Source organism: Balearica regulorum, chromosome 4 (genome assembly GCF_011004875.1).
Source record: "Balearica regulorum gibbericeps isolate bBalReg1 chromosome 4, bBalReg1.pri, whole genome shotgun sequence".
Classification (NCBI taxonomy): domain Eukaryota; kingdom Metazoa; phylum Chordata; class Aves; order Gruiformes; family Gruidae; genus Balearica; species Balearica regulorum.
Genome location: NC_046187.1, coordinates 39,544,243 through 39,571,973, shown reverse-complemented (window position 1 = coordinate 39,571,973; position 27,731 = coordinate 39,544,243). Strand labels below are relative to the sequence as shown.

Sequence of the window (27,731 nt, the reverse complement as noted above, 5' to 3'; positions counted from 1 at the left end):
AACCATACAAATACTTCTCCTAAAGTCCTTATGCAACTTCTGTAATAAAAATAATAAATTCCTATAACTACAGTACAGTTAAGGCTGGATTTAAGGCTTCCTGAATCTGTAGGATCCACTGCCTTAATTCAGGCAGTATCTTTACATTTTCGGGTACACTTTGGGCTTATTGCACATGTGCAGACTATCTTCATGATGCATGACACGGAGGATTCTGTGTCCAGAAATCTCAGACAAATGGTCAAATTCTCTCTAGACAAAACTTCTGGATGAGGAAAAGAGGTTATACCTGAGGAAACCTACAGTCATGGTGGCTGTGACTCCAGTGTGCTCTGGTTCAATTCCTTTGAGGGAGACTTCTTCAAATACCTTCAGTGATGTTTCTGAACATCCAAGGGCAGGTAAACTTTGGCGATAAAATTTATATGAGCATTTTATAGTGCTTTTTGGGTTTTGTTTTTTTTGTGGGTCTTTTTTTTTTTTATAGGATTGCAAAAGTGCAGAGAATTAGGATACATCATAATTTTATAGATTGATTGTTACCTGAAGTTGCAGTTATAATAGCAATAGGTTAATACTTATATTATAAACACTTCTCCAATAGGCAATTCCTAGCCTGTTCCATAAAACAATAAAAAATTATATAATTAAAAAAAAAATCTCAATTCTCTCCTCTTTCAGGACAACATTTCTCCACTAACTAAAGAAATAGAAAGAGTAACTGACCACTAAACTAGTTTATAGCACTTATGGATCAAGCCATCCAAAGTTATCATCTTAGAGAATATACAGTATTTATTTCACTGTGGTTTAAGATGATTTAATTCTTCATGGTTTCAAGCGTGACTGTGTGTGGTAACATCATTTAGCTATTCTACTTTCTAATTATTATTCTTTCTACCTTAACTGTAGATTATTTTAATGCAGAGACTAAGTAAAAACTTTTGTAAAATACAACCATTTGAATCTTAGAGATAGTGCCTTTGGGAAAGATGTTTCACAGAGGAATATACCTAGGTGGACTTTTTATGGTCAGAGGGTTTTATATATGTAAAAATTTAAAATAGTTAACTTTATTGTAATTCAGGGATTACTTCATTTCTTGATCAGCTGAAGATCTGGGCACATAGGTATTTCTGAAAACATTTGCACGTCTTGAAGAATTAATTCCCCTTGACTTTGCCTTCAGCACTTGCACATTCATTTCCAATGAGTGTTTGTTGTACCAAGATTTGCATACTTGTGAAAGTTAATTTGAAGTTTTGATCCCTAAATTCAACACTAGTCATGTTCTAAGCTTTTGCTGTTGAGCCTTTTTTTTTTTTTTTTTTTTAAGCAAATCCCAAAAATCTTTTCTCCAGCCCCAAACTCATTGGTGCAAGGAAGAGGCAAATAAGAGGAAAGATTATCTGAGAGGAGAGTTAAGCTGGGGAGAAGAGCAATAAACACACAACTATAGGAAATGGATATCCTGAGGATATGAATGATTGATTTTTCATCTTTGGGGCATGCTACTGGAGTCTATAAATAAAGTTATGAATGCACAGCCAAGGTGATGCAGATCAGAATGAAATCCCTTGCTCTTAGAGTTTATAAAACAAACTTGCATGTTACGAAGTAGGATGTGAAGGCTGTCCTCTTATTCATTACTGTAGCCAAACCTGAGGACTCGTACTTTTGACCCTTCTGCCCATAAAATTCTCTTTCATTAGGGAACCTACAATAGCAACACTTCTAGGGTGACTTCAGCCCTGTATCTCACAGATTTGAGGCTTCTCCTGGAAAACTGATTTCCTTTCATGTTCTAGAAGTGTACCGACATCATATAACCATTTACTTTAAAGTACAAATGCTGGAGGTTTTTTACCTACACTGCATGCTATACTCTGATTCACCTTTCCTATCTTCAAATTGTAAACCAAGGTAATTTATGTTAGAATGAATATTGTCTATATGCTCTACTGAGAAGCAAGTACAAAGTGCCATTATGAAGAACTTGGGGAAAAGGTATGCAGATGCAGTAGTTACAAAAGCAAACAAAACACTGAGATTTGTAAAGAATGATAAAGAGAATAGTCTGTAAGTATTAAGAAATAACTCTGTGAGTGAGGTCTAACAATTTATTTGTGTTAATAGCCCTGTTATTTCTGGCTACCTTGGTAAATGACACATAGCAGAAACAGAAAGACTGCAGAGCAGTTAAAAATATGATCAAAGACCTGGAGAGGCTTCTGGATGAAAAGGCACTGAAAAATGGCACTTAGATTAAAGCTAACTTAGTAAGAAAGACTATGACAGGATTTTATGTCTGGAATCATTGCTCAGTTAGTTTCATTTACCATCTCATAATCAAGGAACAGGGAGAATATACGAGGCATCAGATTCAAAACAAATTTTAGGAACCTGTTTAATTTTGACACGACACTACTGCCACAGAGCTCTTGGTCAGCGTTGTGGTTAAAAAGAAGGTTTAGAAATGTGTGTGGAGAGCTAGAACAGTCCTCTAAGCTAGCATGCAGGTAAGACAACTAATTTTTCTGACATGTGGCAAACCTGTTCTTGGCAATTAGAGGTGCAAGTTTTGCCTGTGGTCACTTCCCTGTTTTAGTATGGCCGCTATCTAAAAAGGGGTACTGTATTTGATCAGCAGAGTGGACGCTAGTCCAATTAAATACCACAATTTAGTTTCTTACCAGAGCTATTCAGATACCAAAAGATAGTTATTTCTGTATATGCTTGAGCCTATAAAGACTGCAGTAAAAATAAAAATTGAACTAAACTATGAACTACAGGGGGGAAAATATCCCTGGAAAAAAGTAGCACTGTCTGCTCTCAGGATTTGGAAAAAAAAAATTAAAAAAAATCCATCATGCTTTTGTGCAAACAGGTGCTTTCCCAAGAAAATTTTGAAATGTGTTTTTGTGCCCCACTATGGGGGCAGAAAATATCTTCTTCCATGTATGTCATCTTGGAATAGATTACTTTTTTTCCTTTCCCTGTGTAACCACGGCTTTTTTGTCACGCTTACTGCATTACAATTTTGGGACTTTAAAGCTGGATTTGTGGTTGGTGTTTTAAAGCAAAGTATTTGGAAACATTTTCAGCTCTGAGGCTGAGTGGTGAATTTGTTGTTTTGCAGAGTCATGACTTTGGAGATGAAATTAGGCAGCTAAATTAGGACAAATGTGGTTTGAGGTGCAGAATACCAGGGGTCCCCAGGCTAGGACAACAGCAAGGGCCCCAGTTGAATGAAGATAGAGTCCTTCTGGGAGCAACAGAGCAGAGCAAAAGCTGAGGCCTGAAGTATCTTATTTGTCAGTTTTTATAAGCAGTTTGAAATAATTGTTAAAATAGAGACTTTTCCAAACTCTGCACGATGCAGAATGAAGAAGTCAATGTTTAAACAAAACCCTAAAAGTTGAGCCACAAGTCTTGGTGTTACTATCCTAGAAATATTTATTATTGCTATTTTACCTTTTACCTCATGTTTTTGTTTCTTTAGGATTTTATCCCTTGACATTTTTCTTGTAGTTTTTTTACTGTTGTTCTCTCTCTTCAAATAACTCTTTTCCATTTTTATATACTACTTTGCTCTTTCACAGTACTTGATGTTTTCACTCAGCATGGTTTAACGTTCATGCACTTATGCCTCCAAACCTGAAATAAGCCCTGGTAGGAGATGCTTTATGAGGGCTTGAATGGAGAAGGGATAGATTATGTATTACCCTGTAGGAACCATTTTATGGAAGCTACGTTAGAGTAATTAAGAGAGGAAGAGGCTAGACAGAGAATGCTTGTGTACATTAATAGAAAAAAAAAATCAAATCAAATTAGGAGCCTAACCGACTTTCATAATGACAGAAGAACAAGTTCTATCTAGCTTTTCAGATACCAAGTTATTTTGTGGAATCAAGTTGAGGTTTGTTTTTAAAGACATAATGGGGAATATAGTGCCAACATACATGAAAGAGAACTTCTATCATGCTAGAGTAAATAATCATCTGAGACAACATTGCAGTAGTTAGTAAAACCTCTTTTGGCAGTGTTATTGACAATTTGTTTCTCTTTCATATCCTGGCGCAGATATTTCATCATGGATATCTCTGTTTTATATTAAATTTTCATCTTTAAAATGATCTATATTATTTATATGTGTGAATTAGCAGCCAAGAAAACCTCATACATTTAATCTATTTCATTTTCTTGCCTCAAGCAACAGCACAAATAATACTTTATGTTTTAGAAATAGCTTCATTTATAGATGCCAATGAAAATAGCAAGGTTTTGTTTTAAAACCTTTTTTTCCACTACAGCAATATCCCTATCTATCTCTCTGGGGTTTTTTTTTATATATATATATGCAAAAGTAGGCTAATAAGTAAAACCAAGTATGAATTAATTTAAATTGGAACTCTTTCAAGCTGTAAAATTCCACACTTAGAGTATATAAAAAATACTAAATTATTTCTTAACTGTGAAGGGAACATTTTTTTTCCCCCAGTATGGGCCTCACTGTTGATGATTCTTGGATTTGATCGGAGGGGGAAAAGAGTATTATAAATTAAAACTGACTTTTGGAGAACATCAATATTGTTGCAAAATAGGGCAAAGTTTCAAAGAATTAAGGACAAACACAAGCAACATAGAGCCAGAATGGAGGCTATGCACGTGTTACTGTTTCTTTCAGTAAGTTTAGCTGGTGCAGTGCTTTGTTTAGTTAGGTTTTACATTTATCAGAGTTTTCTCGCTCCCCCATGAAGTTTGTCAATGCAGATATTGATATTTGTTCATGGAATTTCTGCCTACTTGGCAAAAGGCTGACCACAGTCTACAGACCTGTTGCACAGTGAATGTGTAATAGAAATGGTACTCCTTGATGCTTTGGGCTTGCCATGTGTATGCATGAATTTCGTTGCATAGGCAGAGTCTGAGATGAATTAGCGCTCTGAGATTTATGGAGAAACGCTCCTGAAGTATGAGAAACTTAGCCTGTCTTCAGTAGTAAGGAAAAGAAAAAGAAAAAAAAAAACACCCAACCAAAGACAAACAAAAAAGGAAAATCTTGAGGGTTTTTTATCTAAAAGAATATCATCAATAGAATAATTCAGTACAATCCAGCAGATGATCTGCCATGAATAGTTTGATCACCCATTTTTGCTCAACTATCATCTTACTATACACTTGTTGCTATGTATTTTTACTGAGCAGACTTCTATGGCAGCTTGTCAGCTTTATCTTCCCATTTTTCTGATGTTATCAGACACCATTCATACATTCAGAAGATATAGAGACAGAAAAGATAATACCAAGTTGTAAAGCCTTTCTGTCTCTTTTGTTTGTTTTTTCTCTTCTTTCCCTCCTCCTAGGGGTGTGAGAAAAGTGGTGCTGATATGCGCTCTTCTATCTATCTGAAGAGCGCTTGGAAGATTACAGTACAATAACTTGACAGTTGGCTAGATGATCTAAAAGAATTCTGTTTTTCATAGAAATGCCATAGCTGTTATACAGTGCCAGAATACAGAAGTTTAGTTTTGTGAGGCACTAATACGAAGACATGCATCATTCTCTTAAAAACTCATGAACTGTAAAACAGTGTTGTTTGCAGCTTGCAAGTGGTCTTCTAACACCTGATTAACAAGGTCATTTAAAACCATCACAGCCTTTGTCACAAGTCAGTTAACATATTCACAACAGCAAAACCAGTTCAAGTTAATACTGCTTCATTTTTAATTTAAATACTGTATAGAGATTACAGGTAAATCCTGAGCACCATTGTATAAGAATTTTCTGTCCAAGTGTGTGCTATACCTTAGAATCTGTAACTACAGTCATGATATTGTGATGCTTTTGAAATGATTTTAGGAAGTTAATGTGTTTTGGCTGTAGAATAAAGGGCAATTAATGCTAGCACTAGCATTATCAAGACAGCTGGCCCATTTCAAGCCTTACTGCTCCTCAGCACCAGGCAGTAGATAGTATATAAAAAGGCTTGGCTCTATTATGTAATTTTCTTGCTTAGCAGAATTATTCTTGATTTAGACTAGTATGAGAGCTGAGTCTGGTTCAAAAACAGGTGTGCAAGGTAGGTAGAATCATATTACATACTACCTGTAATATAGTGGATTAATGTAAAAAAAAACCCCAAACACCCCCAAAAACCAAACCCCATTTTTACTGTTTAAGCAAAATGGGGAGAGGAGAAAAAAGTAACGCTCACTGTAAAGCTGTGATACAGAGCAAAGAACATTTATTATGCATATATGGATGGCTGCAAGGGTGTTTGCCATGAAGAGACTCTGAAGGAACTCTGATTCACTTATGCAATTAAGGGATACTCAGATCCCTGAACACGAATACTTTGGATGTAGTTTTTGTAAAAGTGGCTTATTACTCCTCACAGGCATAATGAGGAGCTTGGAATTGCTAAATATGATCTGGAGAGGCAGATACTTCCTTATGCCTCTCCTCAAATTTTGGAATTTCGGCTCAAAATAATTCTGTTTTACATATACATCATAAGAAAATAAGCTACTAAGCTTGAAATACACTGCTGTGTATGGTGTTAGCAAACAATTTCAGGTAAATTTTGCCCTCCAAAGAATGGGTTATGCTCTATTCTTCTCCCTATGTCTTGGTGTGAGAAAAGACATGATGATGGTGGAAATGTCATCAATATAAATAAGATGGAAAAGGAAAGACAAATAGCAACTGTAGTGAATGCAATAGAAATTTGCTTTAAATTCAGAGCTAAGAGACTCAAGTGCAACATGCTAATTTTAGGATACTTCCAGAAGTTATATTGTGCCATATCATTTTTTTATTGAAGTGCTAAAACTAAAGCGGATATAATTAAAAACAATAAAACATATCAAAATAATCAATACAGTAAAACATTCAAAGATAAGTAGTGCAGCAAATCAATTTGCCAGTTGAACAATTATTAGAATACATGCTTCATTTTCTATTTGCGGGGGAAGGGAAACAACTGAGGAAGGTTTTGGTAGTTTCTGGCAAAGGAACAGGAAGAGAAAGCTTGTACAAGCTGCATTCATTAAATTCAGCCATAGTGTATTTGTTTTCATTTCTTTTCCCCTGTAGTCTCATGATTTTGTTGGTTAAATGTGGGACTGTGATGGAGAACTTTTGCTTTGCTCATTATAAATAAGAAGTGACTTGTCATTTAAGCAAGGTATATGAACAGAGATGGTATGTGTTCTGCTGATAATTGCAAAAATTGTCATGGGCTGTGTACTAAGGAGCCAGGACCGCATAACTTGAGTGTACTTGCTATATATGTGCATCTATGTGTTTGTATCTCAATACATATAAATATACATCTAGGTATAAATGTATAAAATTGTGAAGATAAAAAAGAAGCATGCTATATCACAGTGACAGACCACCACCTTCAAAAGAGTTGAAAAACTATTTAAACCTGTAGTATGACATTTGGATCTGAAATGATAACGTCAGATACATAATTGGAATGAGTCAGGGATTTGTGAGTACTAGTAAAAATGTATAGTAACAATTTTAAAAGTTGTTACAGTAATACAGTCACGTTGCAGTGATGCAGTACCTGGCTGGTTTAGAGCTCCTACCTGAGAGAAAGCAGCTGTGGTTTGTTTTTTCTTTCTCCCCTCCCATGGAGAATGTGAGGAATCATGGGACTGGCATAATAACCTTGTTATATTTTAAACAGTGCTTAAAGCACTACAGCCAGCATTGAGTTCGCTATGACCTTAAAGATTGCTGGATAGTGGAGCAGTGCAGTAGTCAACCTCCAGCCCTGGATGACAAAGTGTGGTTTAGGAGGCACGTGAAGATGTTGTGCTTTCCATTCTTCCATGCTTTACATTCGGTACACAGCATGGAAGTAAAATTAATGATATGGGGCAGGAAGTAGACTGGGTCCTGAAGGTGTTTGGAACATAATGTCCCAAGGTCCTTTGAGCAATCTTGCAGCCTCTGTGGAGCATACTCATAGATAGGACCAAAGCAATCTGAAATTAGGTATACAGCAGTTGTAGTTATCTCTAGTTGTTCTAGTGGAATTGCTCCCACGATACTGTGTGATTTGAATGCCCGTAATTTGGGAAGAATATGCAGAGTTATAGAGTATTCAAAAAAAAGCCACAAGAATAGCTGAAGGCCAGAAAACATGCCTTATCATGAAAGACAACAGGAACATTATACATATTTGTAGTGGAAAAGAGTAAGAAGGCAGTGCAGCTACTGTTCTTGAATACTTGGAGACAGAAACTTTTTCACAGGCTCCCCAACATAGCAAAGATGTGTTGAGATTTCACAGAGGAATCCAAGTTAGAAAGTTTAAGGGTACCTTTTTCCAACTGTGTAGTATACAAGTTTCCTCATGTGTTATGTGAAGCCTTTTCTTGTTATAAAGCAAGTGAAGATAGTAGAAATGGTATAAATTTAGTTAGACATGAAGTAGTCTACTGTAAATAGCGTCATACTATCTTTTATTGCCATACTTGTTTTGAAAAAGGCATGTTGCCAGACTTGTCAAGAAGTTTTTATCCATGATATGAGATGTATACACTAATCATGAATTCTAAAATAAATATTGCCATATGATTGTTTGTCCAGCTGGCAATTCAGTATGTGTTCAGTTTAAGCTTTCTTTCAGACGGATGTATATGTATGTAGTTCAAATACCATATGGACAGCACATCTTGGTAACAACAAAATCAGAAGAAACTTGTAATTGTACCTGCTTAGGTAGGTTTTGCTGAGCAAGACATATAGGGTTTGGTGTTTTGATAGAGTTGAACACAACTGCAAATGACTCCAAACCCTCCTGAAAAGCCTTGGAAATAGAGAAAACTTAAAACCTAATGTTTCTGACCATAATTAAGTTTTTCTGGAGAGAACCCTGTAAAATGGAAGTCAAGATCATAAAAATACTTATAATGGCCTCATTCTTTATCACCAGATGTGCTGATTTATTGTATTCAGCTGTTTACACTTGATTTACATTGATGATGGTAATATCTCAAGTCCAAATGTTTTTTGAGAAGTGTCCAAGTGTGCTTTGAAGTTTACAGTAAGTTCATGACCGCAAAGTCTACTGTACAGGAGGATGGTCAGCCAAACTCCTTGAATGTTGTCAGCAAGCTCTTTCTGATGATGATACAGTGCTGTGAGTTATTTAATTATAATTAACTGTAGTGTTTTTCATTGAGAGTTAGGCTTTTGTCCTTGAGTGTGGTAGTGGGTTTTACGTCTTTGGTACCATTGATGTTCTTTTCACAACAAAGTTGTCTAGTAAAAATAAGTTCAATAATATATACGTGAATTAAGCAGCAATACTGATATCACCACAGGCCTCTGTTGTTGTTTTAAGTCTTCCTTAAGAAATGGTAAAAAATTGATGAAAATAGTTTCAATTCCTTTAGCAAGTCCAAAAATAAACAAGTTAAAAAATAAGAATTTATTATTAAATCTTGTTTGCAAAAAGTGCATTTACCAATGTTTTTATGAATATGAAGGTGGGAAAAAGCGTTCTTTGTTTTGTAGCTGTTGTAGGTCAGCTTTTGTAAAAGCCATAGAGGCATTTTTAAATATGCAATTTGGAAATGGCTGCAGTGGCAAATTAGTTACTGAATATAAATTATAAGATGTGAAGACAGTTTCATATAAGTTCTGTGTAAACGGAAAATATATGTTCGTGTTTCCTGCCAGCAGCCTTATTCTTACAAGTGCTTCTGTGTGGGAAGGGGCATCACAGGACTGAGACAATATTAGTACATACATTTCACATTCCTGACGAACAGTGAGGATACAGGGATTACCAATGTTATTCAAAATAACAAAAGGTGATCTTATTAAAATTTATGACATTGCTGTCTCATTCGTCTGCCTAGGTATCACAACACTGTAGGAAAGTATGAGTAACCATTCTGACATGTAATGGCACTATTCCTGAACTATATTTGCTCATTTTAAGTAAAAAATAATAATAAAAAAAAATATGCTTGTTCCTCTTCTCCCTACCCCAGTCCACTTCAGGCTGAAAAACATCAGTTTGATTTTGTGGAGACTTTTACTTCTTTACATATCTTCACTGATAAGTGTCCTGGGTCACATCAGAATGCATTTGACTTCTTCCAGTGCTGACAAGTAAAGCTGGGTTTAATGAAATTGGAGGTTTTTAAACGGATTGGGCTGACATTATAAAGCCAAGAATGGCAAATATATTTGTCTAAGAGAATTAACAATTGTGAAATAGAAATCCTAAGTGAAGGCTAAATCATTATTTCCTCAGATGTTTACTACTGTTTTGTATTTACCATTTTATTCTCTCACCGACTGCTCTGTCAGAATAATGTATAGCACTCAACACTTAGAATTCTGTTTCTTCTTTTAAAAAGCTGAATTTTACCACAGAGTTTAAATAAGATGATCTTAGATGCTTCCTTATTCCATGACCTGAAAATAAAGCAGGTCAAAGATCACGCTGCTGCCAGTAGGCAGTCCAAAATATTAACTGCTCTGACTACACAATCTCATTTTTAAGCTTAAGTTAGAGATGTGGTTAGTGTTTTAATATGTAATATATGGTAAAAGCACATCAATATTCATAACAACTTTAAAGTTAATTGAGAGCTTATCAATCATTGCTGTATATATGTGTGTGGGAAAACAAAGAGAATAATTTGTGTTCATAACACTTCCATAAAAATTGGTAGGAAAAGACTCATAAGACTATCTTATATTGATTTTTGAATATACAGTAATATACATAAAACACTGAAAAAAGGAATCTTTAATCATATAGAAAAGCTTGTACAAATTTTATCACTGTTTGTCACTATTTATTTAAATGTAAAGCTGAATCTTATAGCTGTATTATGTATTCTGAGTTGTCATAGAACAGAGGAAACAGATTCTGAAACATGTGCCTTAGGATAACAACATCAGCGGACACAAATCCAACTAAGTTGCGGGGGGGAAGTAACCTTTCTGAGAGATTAAAAAAAAAAAAAAAAATCCCTTTATTTGACCCTTAAGAAAAAACAAGAAGGTATTAGAACTGCCAAGCAGTCCTAAATTCTTTGGAGGAAGATGAATAGAGGATACTACCAGATTTTTAGAGAGTGAAAAGAATTGATCAGATACATTGCATGAATATATAAGAAGTCTGAAAGGGTTTTTTAGTTGGTGTGTTTTTTTGTTTGTGTGTTTGGTTTTTTCCTCTTGAGGGGAGTTGCGTCATCTCAGCATTTATGTTATGTCATTGCTGGGAGGGTGATGTGTTTTCCAGCAAATGCTGTTTGGTGAGAAATCATCTGGAAGTAATTTTAGCATTTGTATATGGATATGAAAACACCTTCCAGTAAATAAGACATTAGTTTACTACATGAAATGTACCTCTTAAAAAAAGTAAACAAACAGATGAGTTTTGGGAAAAAATGAGCAAGTACAGAAAGAATGAAAAGCTTATATGGTGAGCTGTATAATTATTTTAACTCCTACACTACATCAGTCTCTTTGCAGAAATCATGTTTCTTTAGTAATCTTTTCTACTTGCTATTCAGAAGGAAAAAAGGCATGTTCTTTTGAAATTGATCATTAATTAATATTTTCTACCTGTAAGCCTACCTAAAGAGTTGAATATAAAGTTTTGAAGAATGCAAATAAACTTTTTAAAGTACTCAAAGAAATGAAAGTTTTAGGCTGCCTGCTGGCTCTCAAATTCAAGTGATTGACGCAGCAGACATGTATGATGATAATATTAAAGGGAGAAAATGGAAGTCCTTCTTTCAGATATTGATTACTGTGATGCTTATAAGTGTACTTTTTTTCCTCCTTTTCTGTCTTCATTTTCAAGCAGACACTGTGACTGATCTCATGTGAGGGAAGAAAGAGCTGGGAGCACAGACAGCAAGAATGCAACTTGCACTTGCAAGGCAATGAGAAAGATAGATTGCATGAGCATCACTCTGCAGGGTTCGGAATGTGATGAGTGGAATATCAATCTACTTTTATAATGGCAAAAGAACATTTTTGTGGCAGCCAGCGTTTTGAGCCAATAGGAAAATCAGCTGTGTTCTAGTGAAAACTGTTCTGTAATTATACTCAACATACAACAGTAAATCAGGAGTGGCCATGCTAATAGTAATATTAATCAAAATATTGTCACTATTTGTTGTCTTTGGGCTGCAGAAGTGATTATTAGTTATTTGATTAGGTTTCATTTATTTTCATTTATCTTAAATTTATTTTTTAGGTTTCAGGTTTTTTTTCACTCAGTTATTTTTTATAACTCACAGGCATTAAGATGCTTTCCGATGAGAACTATATCTGTAATTGCACTATCAAATGCAGGTAACAAAAAGCCTCAAAAGGCTCTCAGTAATTTTGACTTCTCTCTCAATAATAGATACATAATAATTAAAAAATTAAACCAATATCTGACCTTGAAGTTTTGCAAATACGAAACAAGCTGGTACATAGGACCCACATTTAAAAGACACCATCCAAATCTGATTATTGCACTTTATTAAGGACTTTTTAGATTCCTGTTCAACAAGCTATAAGAAAGTAAGGCTTAACATGATTTTCTGGTTATTATATCTAGTTCTTAAAATAATTGTCACTGACTGAAGAGAACTGCTTTCTGTCTTTAAAAAAAAAGTATTCTCCTTTATTAAATAATGTGTAAAAGAAAAAGGAAATTATTCTTACTTCCGTGTTACCTATATTGGAAAACATGTTGAAGAATCTCTTCGCTTTCTTCTGGAACACAAATTGATGTCTTTGTTAAGTTTTTTTCAATAACACTAATAGATATTGAATATATATTCAAAGAGGTGAACTCTGCAAGGCTGACACAAAATCTATGTAATGTTCTGTTTTTGCAAAATAGAAAATGATAGGTTTGAGAGCTGTTTAATAATTCTTTCAGCTTTATAAAATGAAAGTAGTTTTGAGAAAAGGTGATAACTCTAAGAGAAATTGTTAAAAAATTGCATTATGACAAGGTCAAACACTTAGATTAGCATAGAAAGCACTTATGAAAGACATTTGCATATCTGGCAAGTGATCGAAAGGTAAAGCATAAGTTCATAAGTTACCATACGCTATTAAAAATCTTTCTAAAATAATACATTATCACTTTACCAAAGTGCAATGTGTGTGTGTATGAATCTCAATTTTATTTTTCATATTGCCTACACATTATATCAACTAAAATATGTATCAAATTGAGGCCTCAATTCTGGAATCTGTTAAAATTGTGAGCATCTTGTGTAGTCACTAGAGCTATTGAAACCTGCTCAACTTTGTTACTGTGAATTTCTGCAGTGCTTGGGAAAGATTTAAACATTGATTATTAGTGACAGATATGGAATTTTTCAAGATTGTACAGATTAAAATAATAATAAGGTAATTTTATTAAAATAACACTTAAGCGTGTAAGTTCCTGAGTTTCTCACTGTCCATTCAGGTGAGTAAAAATGCTTATATTCACTGAAAGGGAAGAAGTCGAGTTTAGGTCAATATTTTTATGAAGTGGAAGAAGTCCTCTAAACAATGTGAATTAGGAAAAATAGTAGGTGAGTTTATAAGATTAAAAATTATGAAGTCAATATTGCCAAGGTATTTTTGCACCATCTAAAATATCCGAAAATAATTTCTAGCAAAGGGAGCATCTTTATCACTTAAATGACAATATGTATTCATATAATTTAAGAATAGTTGAAATACCTTTTTCTGTAACTTCACTTTTCTTTCCCCACCTGGTTTTATCTTCTTTACCTTTATATCCCTACCAAATATATTCTTTAAAATGTTGCATTAAAGAGGAAAAAAAATATCAGCCCTTGAGTGATGTTTTGTTTTGCGTACTGAATATACTCAGACCTTTGATTATAGTAAACTTCTTTCATGTACAAGGGTCTTTTTATGTTTTTTACAGGTTCTGTGAACAGTAATACTTGAAAACTTGTAATAGTTGTTCCTACTATCATATAAATCATTACTAACTTTCTTTTGGCTTCAGCTTTGCTGAATTTTGTAATTTATCTCTGTTAAACCCAGAGGATTTTTATCATGGATTGCTAAACTAGGTGTCAACCCAGATCATTGTATTGGTTTTAGGTTTGTTCTGCACAGAACTAACACTTTAGGATAAGCAAGTAACCGTTAGTGAGATTGCCTTCTGCATTGTTTAAGATATCTGAAAGAGGTAAAGAATTTGCCTCAAACTGTGTGGATATTGCAGAGTCTGGATGCAAAGCCTGTGATTCTTTAGCAGTTTGGATTCCTGCAGTTTGATTTTACTTGTCAATGCCATGGGGGTGTTTTGGAATTATATTGGTGTAGCCCTTTTGGCTGCATCTGCCTCTGGGAACATGGTGAAGAAATAGTTTTTACCGTGAAAAGGGAGGAACCAAAAGTGAAGGCTCCTGTTTTGATATGTGGTCTATATGAATTGTTGTTGAGTATGGATGGATGTGTGCTTTGGGTCTTAGCAGGTTTCTGTGTGTCTGCCATCTAACTTTTTCTTCCTTTATAGATTCATGGACCTTTCTTCAGTCTCTGTGGAGCCTGGAGAGGAAGTGAGGGACAAGAGAGTGTAGGACATGCCAGCACAAATTAGCTGGTGATATTTTTTGTGTTGTGGGGAGGGCAATTTTGTCCTTAGAACAAATAAGGTTCTGACAGTGATGCACTAATTTACAAAGACACAAACTTGATAAGTTGTTGTACTCACTGAAAACAAAAAATAATGAAAGAACAGAGGTAATTTTCCTGGTCTTCTGTATTTCAGTGAGCTTTTCTTTTACTGATACTGTGGACTGGTTGATTTGGGGTGCAGTGAAACAAAGAGTAATGTAATGTTCTTTTGGAAATAAATTTTTTTCTTCCTCACAAAACATACGCTTAAAAAAGAAGGAAAAGGGAAAAAAGCAGCTTAAAAAACAAGGCAGCAAACCCCCCATATGTCTACATTAGTGTTTTGGTTCAGTTTGGAGTGTGCTATTGTGTAGAAATGCGATCATCTCACCTTGCTTTGGTTTTAATAGTGGAGTGACTCTCAGGGTGTATGAAATGGATTAATTTCTAATGAAAAAAAACCCCAAAACCCTAGAGATGTGCTCCAGGATCCTACTTAATGTGTGCCAGCATGCCAGACTAGTGAGTTCAAAGTTAAAAAAACTAAAGAGAAAAACAACCCATTGCCCCCCTCTCCTCCAAAAGCACGGACATTAGTTTCTCAGCACCAGGTGTTTCACTCTGTGTAATCCTGTGGTACCTGTTTGCTGATGCAGATAGATAGTTGTGTTCATTGGCAGAGTTCTGTGTTATTATGTGATCCAAGGTCTATGTCTAATACTGCTGAATTAGCCCCAAAGATCTTTATAATCTTCAGGAATCGTTCTCTTGTTGCTATAGAAACATAACACAACTACAGCTCAGGATGCTATGTGAAACCTAATGCAACAGACTAAAACTCTTGCCCACTGGAAGTCAGTAGGAGTTTTCTTATTGAATTCAACAGGACCAGGATTTTATCTACAATCTTTAAATCCTAACCTACACAACTGATATAAATTAAAAATGTTACATCTTAACTTTGCCTGGTGAGAATTCACTGACCATTGTACTGTAGAAGTTACAAAACATAAGGTTTCTATTTGATGACATCAGCTTTGAAGGATGTAGGAAATTAGCTTGTTTCCCAGGGTATATCAGGTTTTTACCTTCTTAAATTGCACATATCTATTAAATAATGATCTTTGCTAAGTAATGATCAGTGCTAAGAGGATTTCTCAGTGTGACCTCTAGATGGCACAGTGATTTGGACGTCCTGTACATTCATATGATGTCAAATGGATGTCTGCATAGGAAATAGCCTCTAGAGAAATGAGATCCTTTACTGTAAAAAGAAAAAAAAAAGAAAGAAAAAAAGAAAATAAAACCCTGCTGTTTTCTATTGTTTTGTTGAAAGAAATAACAGATGTAAAAAATTGCCAGCATTAAAAGAACTGAAAAATATATGAATATACTAGAGATCAACCAATACATAGTTTGTCTTCTGGAAGTAGTGTTGTCTTTATACATTATAGAAGATTTCATCATATCTCATGTTGGAGGCCAAAATAACCATGCTGAAGAGCCAAATCAGACTTCCTGTGATGGGTGAATCATTCTGCCATGTGCAAATACCTGCTTCATCCAAGTTTTTCTTCCACTGTGTTCTTTACTTCTGAACCTATAGTTATAATCTTCCCTCTCTGGACCACTTTGTTCAAGCAATTTTTACACTGAACAAAGGCTATGTAAGCAGGATACATGCTACCTAAAAGTATAGAATTATTTATCGTCAAATAGACACAATATGTAGCTAGGACTAATTTGCTGTCAGACTAAATGTGAAGATGCTCTCCACCTCTTGCGAGATACCCAGTGAGTCCTTAGTGGCCATACAGTTCAATCAAGTATAACAAGTGTTGACTTCCATTGCTCCTTGAAACAGGCTGATCCTCAGTGTTGTTTAAACTGAAGATCAGTTTAAACTTCTGACTCTGTTTTTTCCTTTTATGATTTTATAACTTTTCATACTTGTGGCTTGTTTTCCCCCCACTCCTGACTGACCTTGTCACAATAATCTTAGTTCTGTCTGCAGTTTTACCTTTCTTATATTGGACAGTTCCACTCCACGTAATTTCTTATAGCTCTTTCTCACAACTTAGTAGTTTCCTCAAAAGTCTGAGCCAAGGTTATTCAGCCATGCCATATCAAAACCTCCATCCTTAGGAGGAAAGCTAGGTAGTTAGCTGTGAGTTAACTCTGTGAAATATGCACCATTCTTCCTTATTCTGATGGTCCGAACTGCAGATACTGATGGAGTGATGGAGTGTGCTTTGGTGCTCCATTGACCTGCATGTCCAGATTTCCTTCTTAGATACAGTGGGAAGATAATGGGTGAATCTAAGACTTTGACAGCTTCTGTGGCTCAGGACTTATACGTGGGATTTGTGGAGTAAGCAGGAATAAAAGGCAAAAAGTTATCAAAAATTTCACAAGTCATACAAAAACATGACTTAAATCTGTGGCTTCCTTATTAAAACAAAAACCCCTGGACTCTGACCTGATTATCCATTAAGTAGTTCAGTATGTATTCTGAAGAGGTAAAAAAGGATGAAGGATGTCTCCAGTATGAATTCCAGGTGAGAATATGGTTTTGATCTTATGCAGATTTCAAGGAATTCAACATTTCTGGTGTTGAAATAGTATAACATCTATAATACTGATATTCTATGGGAAGATGCAGTCTTGTTCCTTATCTTCAACAATACTTTATACCAGTTCATACAAACAAACCAAAACAAAAATATTTGTTATGTTTAAAGTGTGAAGATGTTTGTTATGTTTAAAGTGTGAAGTGTTCAAAATGGTAAATGCTCATTTCTAATTACTTTAAGTCTAAGTCTCTAAGCCAGATTTTTTCCCCTTTATTTGCCCATTATCTACCAATTACCTACCCTAAGTGTGTCTCTTTTTTTTTTCCCCTTCATTTAAGTAATTTGGATTTTCTTTATAATTTTTGTAGCTGTATATCTCCTATAGGTGTGACCCAACCATATAGCAGTTCTGATCAGAAAACTATGATAACATGTAATGATTTTGACTCAAGCTTTTAAAATGTTTTTCCTTCTGTGTAAGTTATATTTAAAGTGTATTAGAAAAATATGTGCTAATCAGTGCCTAACCATGTAATTTACAAGTGTAGCAATTCAAGAGGTCCTAAGAAAAACCTTCAGTCTACTTGGTGCTGATAACCTTTTTTAAAAAAAAATCATACAATATTGATATCTCTAATAGGCACTTTTTGTAGTTTTAACATCTTAAATCTTCACCACCACCCCTCCCCTGGTGATTTACATAGCAATTTCTAAAAAATTACTCCTTGAAATGCAGGTATCATTTGCCAACCTAATGGAAAAGAAGGTTGGCGTGAGCACTGCATTCAGCTGTTTGTATATTAGGTCCCTTTCACCTCTCAAGCAACTCCAGATTATCTGAAGTTAAATAATGAGAAAACTCATTTCTGTATTCCTGTGCATTCTTTGCTTTTCTGTCTCATTAAAATGCTATACTGGCTAACTTCACTCAAAGTGAAGCAAATACTATTCCAGAAAATTTCAGCAACATTACTTTAAAACATTTTTTTTTTAAATAAATAAGGCTGTTTTGGTTAGATTTTAGTTTATTATATAGACATTTAGAATAAAATATTGGTTTCTTTGCTTGGCAAAAGTAGACAGAATGGTACGGAAAATAATGGAGCTGCGTAACAACAAGGCAAGAAACTACCTTAAAGTGTAAACTTATCTTTTTAATAATACATGTAGGTGGAAGGAGGTAGTAAGGATTTGTATCTTTAAGATACCTACTTGTTTTCCTTCTCCGAAGCAAATGAGTAAATAGCATTTTCTTTTTACATGCATAGAAAGAAATATTCTTCTAAGTTTTGAAATAATACTGAGTATGTACACTTAGTGATCCTGACAAAAATGATAGATCATACATAATTTTCTAATGTCTTGGGTGTAGATGCTGGGGGTGAAAAATGGCTGAATTTATATATTCTCACGTGCACCAGCTAAACATTATGATAGTCCATCAATAAATACAAACACCTTGCCAACACTGTTAAAGTTGCTAAAATGTATTGTATTTTGACCCATATTAACTTTATTAACCTTTTCTTTATTTGTCTCAGATCCATTCAATTACTATTAGTTTTTTAAGACAGATTTTTCTTGTGTTTGTTAGGAGTGGTGCAAAATAATGAAACAAGCCAAAATAATAGACATACACACACAAAGACTGGCAAAAATGTCTTGGTTTCTTTTGACATTTGAAAGAAACATCTCAACAATATATTGACAGCTATAGTTTTCTTCCAGGATGCTTCTGCGTGAAAAAGGAACTTTGAAGGAAATCCAGTCAACTCTAATGAAAGCAAATTAGATTTTGCAATACAAGGGTTTTTCTGATTGTGTTAATCTGACGCATCCTGATTGTGTCCCCCAAAGGCCATGGCAAAATGTAATCAGGCAGTCTCTAAATTGGAATAATTCTAAAATCTCTAAAAAATGCAAATATAGTTATCAGAGAGTTACAAGAGTTCTTTGAAAGATTAGGTTTTTTAGTAACTCAGATTTGTTTCTGTCAGTCTGTATTTCAAGACCTGTGTTTGAAGACTCTCAAGTTTAGCTATAAAATACCTTTTTTTTTTTTAAGTGCATTGGGCTTTCATGCATTTTATAGATATTATTAAATAAGTAATGTTGTCAAAGAGTTGCTTGCAGCTAAATTTTCAGTGGGTTATATTAAGCATTCTCAATGTATTTGCAGGCATGATCACTGTGTGTACAGGAAGGTAAGTTTATGTATGCAAACAGGTACATAGGCTAGAGTAATTGGGCAGATTGGCTAATTATGTTTCTAGGCATGCAGTTGCATATGCAGTCTAAAAACATATGCACAATTTGGTGTATGCAAATTAATGCAATCACAAGCGTTGCTAGTAAATCAAACCCATATATTTAATTTTATCCTTTAGGTGTCAACAATGTCAAATAAGGTGGAGCTTGTGAATTCAGTAATAGTTACTTTATTACTAGACAGATCCTAAAGCCCTTTTCAGGAAATTTAGAAGTATAAAATTTGACAGTGGAAGAGGTTGACTTTTACACGGCATCATATATTTATTGTGGCAAAATACTAAAAAGTGCAAGAACATTTATAGTGATTGCAGTGGAATAACAAAACGAAATGGCAGGCTTTTAGTAACTGCAAGTTGCAATGAACTGGGTTTTCTTCTTGCATATCAGATTGAAAAAAAATGAAGAGAAAAAGAAAAGTCATTTCTTACAGTGAAGTAACTGATTTCTTTGTTTACTATTTGTTTGCCTCTCCAACATTTTAAAATGTAAAAATATATTGCTTTGTATATCTCAAGTAAACAATAGCATATTATTTATATTGTAGTTAAGCAGTCTTTCTGTATCTTATTTCAGGACGTTGTGGACATATACCAATGATCTTAATGCAAGATGATTTATGTCATCACAGTACTTTCTCATTTATATCCACATCAATAGTTTGTATGTATGCTCATTGCCTAGCTGTAAAAAAAATAGACACAACATCTGGTAGCAAAGAAATAGTCAACAGGAACAAATCTGATGCAATTAAATAATGGTGAAAGGAAATATTTGAGTACATAAGTAAAAGGCATAGTTAATATATTTTCGGAAATGCATGTATCTACCATATCTAGCATTAAAAATGTTTTAAATTGACTTTTCATATTCACCTGTCATCTCAGTTACTGACAATCAAAAAATAGCTGTTTGATACCTCTGATAATACAGAATTTAGTTTCTGCATCATTGTACTAAAGCTTCTGAACAGATGTCCATCCAAAGCATTTCCATTACCAGGTGTCTCTGGATTGAATACCTTCAAAGTATCATTATTTATAATTTATTTATAATTTCATCTTCCATTCCAAGTTTGAAAAATACAGGTATTTCTGTTTTGTGGAAAATTATTATTAGTTACTTAGAAACAAAGATTTTGAGAAGAGTGATCATAGAATCATAGACTGGTTTGGGTTGGAAGGGACCTTAAAGATCATCTAGTTCCAACCCCCTGCTGTGGGCAGGGACACCCTCCACTAGACCACGTTGCCCAAAGCCTCATCCAGCCTGGCTTTGAACACTTCCAGGGATGGGGCCTCCACAACCTCACTGGGCAGCCTGTTCCAGTGCCTCACCACTCTAACAGTAAAGAATTTCTTTCTAACATCTAATCTAAATCGACCCTCCTTCAGCTTGAGCCCATTACCCCTTGTCCTGTCACTACACTCCCTGACAAACAGTCCCTCACCATCTTTCCTGTAGGCCCCTTCAGGTATTGATAAGCCACAATTAGATCTCCCCGGAGCCTTCTCTTCTCCAGGCTGAAGAACCCCAACTCTCTCAGCCTGTCCTCATAGGAGAGGTGCTCCAGCCCTCTGATCAGCTTTGTGGCCCTCCTCTGGACTCGCTCCAACAGGTCCATGTCTCTCCTGTACTGGGGCCCCCAGAGCTGGACGCAGTACTCCAGGTGGGGTCTCAGGAGAGCGGAGTAGAGGGGCAGGATCACCTCCCTCGACCTGCTGGTCACACCTCTTTTGATGCAGCCCAGGACACGGTTGGCTTTCTGGACTGCAGGCGCACACTGCCGGCTCATGTTGAGCTTCTCATCATTCAATACCCCCAAGTCCTTCTCCTCAGGGCTGCTTTGAATCCATTCCTCGCCCAGCCTATAGTCGTGCTTGGGATTGTGCCAACCCACATGCAGGACCTTGCACTTGGCCTTGTTGAACTTCATGCGGTTCGCACGGGCCCACCTCTCCAGCCTGTCCAGGTCCCTCTAGATGGCATCCCTTCCCTCCAGCATGTCGACCACACCACACAGCTTGGTGTTGTCGGCAAACTTGCTGAGGGTGCACTTGATCCCACTGTCCATGTCGCCGACAAAGATGTTGAACAGTGCCGGTCCCAGTACCAACCCCTGAGGAACACCACTCCTCACAGTTCTTCACTTGGACATTGAGCTGTTGACCACAACTCTTTGAGTGTGACCATCCAGCCAATTCCTTATCCACTGCATGGTCCATCCATCAAATCCATGTCTCCAATTTAGAGACAAGGATGTCATGTGAGACAGTGTCAGATGCCTTGCACAAGTCCAGGTAGATGATGTCAGTTGCCCTTCCCTTATCCACGGATGCTGTAGCCCCTTCATTGAAGGCCACTAAGTTTGTCAGGCACGATTTGCCCTTAGTGAAGCCGTGTTGGCTGTCACCAGTCACCTCCTTGTTTTCCGTGTGCCTGAGCATAGTCTCCAGGAGGGTCTGCTCCATAATCTTGCCAGGCACAGAGGTGAGACTGACCAGCCTGTAGTTCCCTGGGTCTTCCTTTTACCCTTCTTAAAAATGGGGGTTATGTTCCCCTTCTTCCAGTCGGCTGAAGGTCTCAGCTGAGTTCTCTGTATCAGGAAACTTGACTCTCTTCACCCTAGATGAGTACCCTGGAAAGTCAGCGTTTAAAAGCCTGACAAAGCAGAGGTTAGTTGAGAGAAAGTAATCTATCTGAGTACATAAAATATTTTCCATTTTCTTCATACCTCTCCACTGGTTGTCACAGACCTGCGATTTCCATGTCCTGAGCTTGCTCTAGCGTCCGCTCCCCTTGTGGTGCTTTCTGAGACACATCATTCTCTTTTCCTTCCTTTAGGTGATTTTACTTACCTATTTGCTCCTTCAAAAAGGGCTTCTTTTTTCTTCTCTCCCCCCACCCCCCCTTGTCTTTAAACTTCATTGAGGGCATGTACAAGGGTGCAGATAGGTTATAACCCTGTAATCACCACTAGTCCTTTCTTTGATGTGCTTTAAGCATCTATACTCATCAGCTTCTGTGTGTGTCTCAGATCCTGCTTCCAATTTCTGTTTTTTGCTGATATCCATGGGGTTGATGTCTGGAACTTTTGCAGTGTTGATTTATGCAGTGTTTTAAAGTTACTATATCTCAGATAAGCAGAAATTGCATCAGGTTGATAGTTGGGACTCTGGTCCTGTCAGTAACCTCAGGCTATTGGGGCACTTCTGGAAAATTGTGAGCTATAAAAGTAACAAAAAGTAAGAGACAGATGCAGCCATCTAAATAATCTAATTATGCTGGAGCTCATGTGGATGATTGGAAAACTCTTCAGTTGAGTGAGAGATTATTACTTTATGTTAAACATAAACAAAGATACAGTTCAACTTTGCTTTTCTTTACTGTAATAGAAATGAAATGGTTTGTACTTAGCCTTCAGATGATGCAACTCAGCAGAAAGGATTGTTGTTTATTATTAAATAGGGTGTTATGTTTGAATTGTTTCCTTTTGTTATACTCCCTGATGGACATAAACTTTCTGAATGGATATTTTACCATTCATTATGCTACGTGTCATTTAGGCTATTACTGGCTTTTTCAGCAGTAACTGATAATTTCTGTGTACAACATTTCAGGTCCCTGTTTACACTGTAAAAAATCTGTATGGTTCAAAATTTACCCAGAAAAGATAATCTGAATGTAAACTTCTATAACTTGATTATTTTTTTTCCTTCTTAAGGACTACATTTACAGCCAAAATTATTAATAGCAAAAACATTAGCATAGCTGAGAAATGGAGTTTTGGTTTTGATCATCACCAGCTTACTGTTAGGTGTCTGCTTTTAACCTTTTCCTCTACACATCATAAAAACAGAGAATGGTTATTTTCTCTAATTTAATTTCTTTTTATTACTCCAGACAAGTTCTTCTCAAACAGTGATTCATGACTAATTAGCAAAATAATTATTGATTACCTATAGGTGAACCAAGCTCAAAATGTTCTGCTCCATTAAGGAAGATTTGATTTGATTTTTTTTTTTTATAAGTTTGAGCATTACTTGAGTGTGTCCTAATGTGTCATTGCTGTATTCTAAGCATAATCATTTTTAGATTCCTCATTAAGATTCCAAGCAGAAAACACAATATAAAAATCATGTGGTACTGTTCTATTTTCTTATTTATATGGAAGCCAATAATATACAAAGCATATTGTAGGTCAGTCTATGACTCAAGCAACTCTCAAAAACCAGCTGTTTCAGCATATAATGGCTGCTAAATGCTTTCACAGTTGCAAAAAGCAATTGGAAAAAATCATGAAATAAAAATAAATTCAAAGCTACAAAGCAAAAACATGTTTAAGGATGGCCATATGCCACAAAGTACTGAAGGCTAGGATAGTGTTCTGGGGAAGTGTTAGTAACTTATTTTAGACTTTTAGTCTGACCCAGTGTAGGTTTTTTTTCTGGCTTAAAATGATCCAACTAGCTATATTTATATGTTTGTATAAGTATACACCTATATGCTTACACAGATCAATTCTGTGCTCCAGTTTTGTTTGGGTTTTTTTTTAACTTGGCATTGGATGCTAGAGTCTGAATTTTACAAAATGTAAGGTGTGAAAGGCAGTAGTCAAAGTGAGGCAAACAGTATTGTGAAGGACGACCTACCTGTTTCTATAGAAGTATTTAAGATATAATTTTGTAGCATGTAAATTTTACATCCTTAAACACCAGTATTAATACAACAGCTCCATTCATACTATTTAATAACAACAACAAAAAGTAAATACCACACAAGTCAGACATCTTTCACTGATCAATAAGTGTAACAGTCACCAAAACGTCATCTTAATCAACTTTTTCTACTAAGATGTCTTAGAAAGTGAAATAATATGCAAGTATCACTACAGTGAGTAATGTATGAACGTGAGCAAGTGTATACCAAAGACCGTGGCTGGTCTTTTCTTAGGAGAAAACGTTATGGCTGAAATTATGTATGGTTTACTGTTTATAAAGGCTCATTAAAATACCCTGAATGTGTTCTATTTTTATTACTGCTTATCAGAATTACATACTTTTTGTTTACTTACAGTATGAAAGAGGCTGGTTTAGGCCATAAACAGTGGAGGGGTGGTCCCATTTCATCAAACTGCAAGCAGTGTCCAGTAGTTTATACCAATCCTGTTTGTGGATCAGATGGTCACACATATTCTTCTCAGGTAAGAACTAAATAAAGAACTAAATTATTCTTTCATTGTTCCCATCAGTTCCAACTCTTGGAAAATAAAATACTGTATTATAACTTTTATTTGTTTTGACTAAAACTTATATTGCAGACTGTAACCTACAGCAATTCTAGTGTATTGCAAGACAAAACAGCAAAATGGTAGCAAATCCTAAGCAGCATGAAACAGTAGTACCCAAATAAGCACAGAGTAAGAGTGTTCCATGATACAAGTGAGCTCTGGGTTAAGTCTATCTGTGACAGACACCAAGGCAGGGTTTTAAGTAAGCGAAAAATTATTGCCCGTCCCCAATTTGGGGTAGGATAAGCATGTTAAGTCAGATTTTCCAGTTGACCATTGAGACAATGCTTCACATTCCAAGCATCTAGGCATAGATGGAACATGCCCAGATAAAAAATGTAATAATGTAAATAATTGTTGCATATTTTTCCTTCTTGCAACAGCATTTTATGTATTTTAAGACCATAATCAAATCTGCCTTCTGTATTCCTGAACTCTTCTGTCTTTTCTGTCATACTCTTTTAAAACGTTCAGTAGAAGAATGTTCAACCAGTAGTAACAACTGAATTCCCCCCTAGGAGAAACATATGCGTGCTTGTGATGAGCCCATTTCTGTCAGAAACAGCATGCAATTCAGTAGTGCAAGAGGAGCTACTGTATTCTGTCATTCTGACACCATGTCCTTCCACTAACAAAATGTTTCTAATAATAATATCCAGTACTTCAAAATAAATATAGTAATGATAATGCTGATTGTTCTAGATTAAATTGATGGAGATGCAGAAGCTCTGGCTTCGTTAATTACAAAGAAAAAATTTCCATACAGCATTTTAAGCAAAATATTTTTAGTATATTTCCCAGTATTTGAAGATTTTAGACTTAATATTTACTGTATTGAATTTCCTTTTGAATTTTTTTTTGTTTTTTACTGCAATCATAAACTATATCTGAATTTGACAAAAAAGGATTAGAGTTTCTAGAAGTGACTGGCTGTTGGATTGAACACTATCTTCTCCAAGGATATTTTCTTCTTGATAAAATAAAACCATCAGAATGTAACTAGTGCTTCCTCAACCTTGACAGTTCTTACGCTTTTATCCTAAATCTTACATTAGAAAATATTTTTCTTACAAACTAAATATTTAGTTATAGGGAACTGGTCAGGTATCTTACTTTTCCTTAAAAAAAAAGTCTAACTCTTACACCAGGTTATCATCTGAGGTCCTACACATGAATTTTAGACTTTTTGACTTAACAGAAAAATAATTCCTTTCCAGTGATGATATAACTTAGTTTTAATTTAGACATTTGAAAATATTATTATTTTCATTCACAGTAATCGCCTATGTTTTATCCAGAGCTTGAAATGTGCTTGCAACTTACTAGACTTTAGCTGATACTGTCATTTAGCATTTCTTTTGCTGTGTCATGTGAAGGTTCAGTCAGTCTTTAAGCCGCAAGGCTAGCCTCCATAGATATAAACCAGATGGTAGTCTCTATCACTTTGCAATTTAAATAGACAAGGTAAATAATTTGATATAGGTAATACTGAATGAGCAACTTTTTTTTTTTTTTAAATACTATATACTTCATTCATTACAATCTCTCTGTACATTCTTCCTAATGTAATACAAACATCACAGCCATTTTTAACCTCATTGCTTATTTCCTATTTTATCATAATGGCATGCTGTATTGTAAATAGTTCTATAGGCAGAAGTGACCCTTATGGCTTCTCATGGTCCGGTCTGAAGTAGATGTACAGAAGTCTATAAATAATGATGAGATGCAGATATTTTTACATCAGTTTGTGTGTTAAAGGTGAGGGTGTGCTTCTTAAACAGAATGATGACAAATGAGTGGATTAAATAGATAACGCATTAATATATGTGATTACCTGTAATATGGTGCATTATCAGAGCTGCAGTCAGTGCAATGGTACGTGTTATCCAACCTCTAGGTCCCTTACATGCATATAAAGCAGAAGTAATGTAGCAGCAAAGAACTTTTGCAGGTTTTCCTTTTGTCTTCCACTACTTTGTAATGGTAAATTTCAAATCTGTTTATGGCAGCACAATGCTAAAAAACCCCACGTTAATGACCACAGAAGATCTGTATTAGCCTATAAATATTTATTTTTATTTATTTTCTATGATGTTATGATTGCATATTCCATGGTGCAGTTCCATCAAAATAGAGGTCTTTGCAAGGTTATTTCAAGAGCAGTTGTTTTACAAATTGACATAAAGACAAATATTTGTGTTCCTTTACTCCAGGCAAAGTTTAGTTTTAATGTGTCATCAAGCTCTAGTAGGAGTTTATATAGCAATTTTCTTACATTTAGAATGCATTTGTCAATGACTGTGGCAAATTGTATAATACGTTTTCTGAAAATAAGTCAGTAAATAGTAATAGTATTGTAGAACACAGCCTGGCAGCTCACAGTTATGGGATGGACACTGCTTTGGGTGTATGCCCTCCCTTTTCAGGCCAAGCCCATGAAATGTCTGTGTTAAATTAGGTAACTATACATATTTCATACATGTTTTTTGCTTTGGGGGGGGGGAAACCCAACATGATATAATGAGTAGACAATGTAGAAAGAAAGGTTAACTTCTAAATTGAGCTTGTCCAGAGTCAGGTAAGGATGTTTTGTTTCCCATTCATTTTAGCAGGCCAGGTTATGTTTACCGTTTTCTCAGCCCACAATTAGTTACATGCAGTCACTGTGAAGGAAAAGTAGCAGGTGTAAGATATTCATTATTAGCATTACAAGAATGTTGAAATAAAAATATTATATGCTGAAATATTGAATAATCAAAGTGAACATTAATTGTTATGTGAGAAGAAATTCAGTATAAAGAGATCCTGCTGTTTCCTTACTAGGGTGGTGTTTTAAACCATTTTTAGTTAATAGCCTTTAAATAATACTGCATGTGTTTTACACTTCATTAGTTTAACCTTCTGCATTTCTCTAAACTTTGGCACTTGAAAGTGCATTATTCATTTTAACTCTA

At 35.3% G+C, this 27,731-nt stretch overlaps 1 protein-coding gene across 1 annotated transcript in view; it reads left to right on the top strand.

The window, feature by feature from the left end:
• The window catches only part of SPOCK3 (SPARC (osteonectin), cwcv and kazal like domains proteoglycan 3), a 213,312-nt gene that overhangs the window by 106,371 nt on the left and 79,210 nt on the right, over positions 1-27,731 (top strand). The window contains exon 5 of the mRNA XM_075751834.1: positions 24,561-24,687. Coding sequence (XP_075607949.1) covers positions 24,561-24,687 — 127 coding nt within the window. The remainder of the gene's footprint in view (positions 1-24,560; positions 24,688-27,731) is intronic.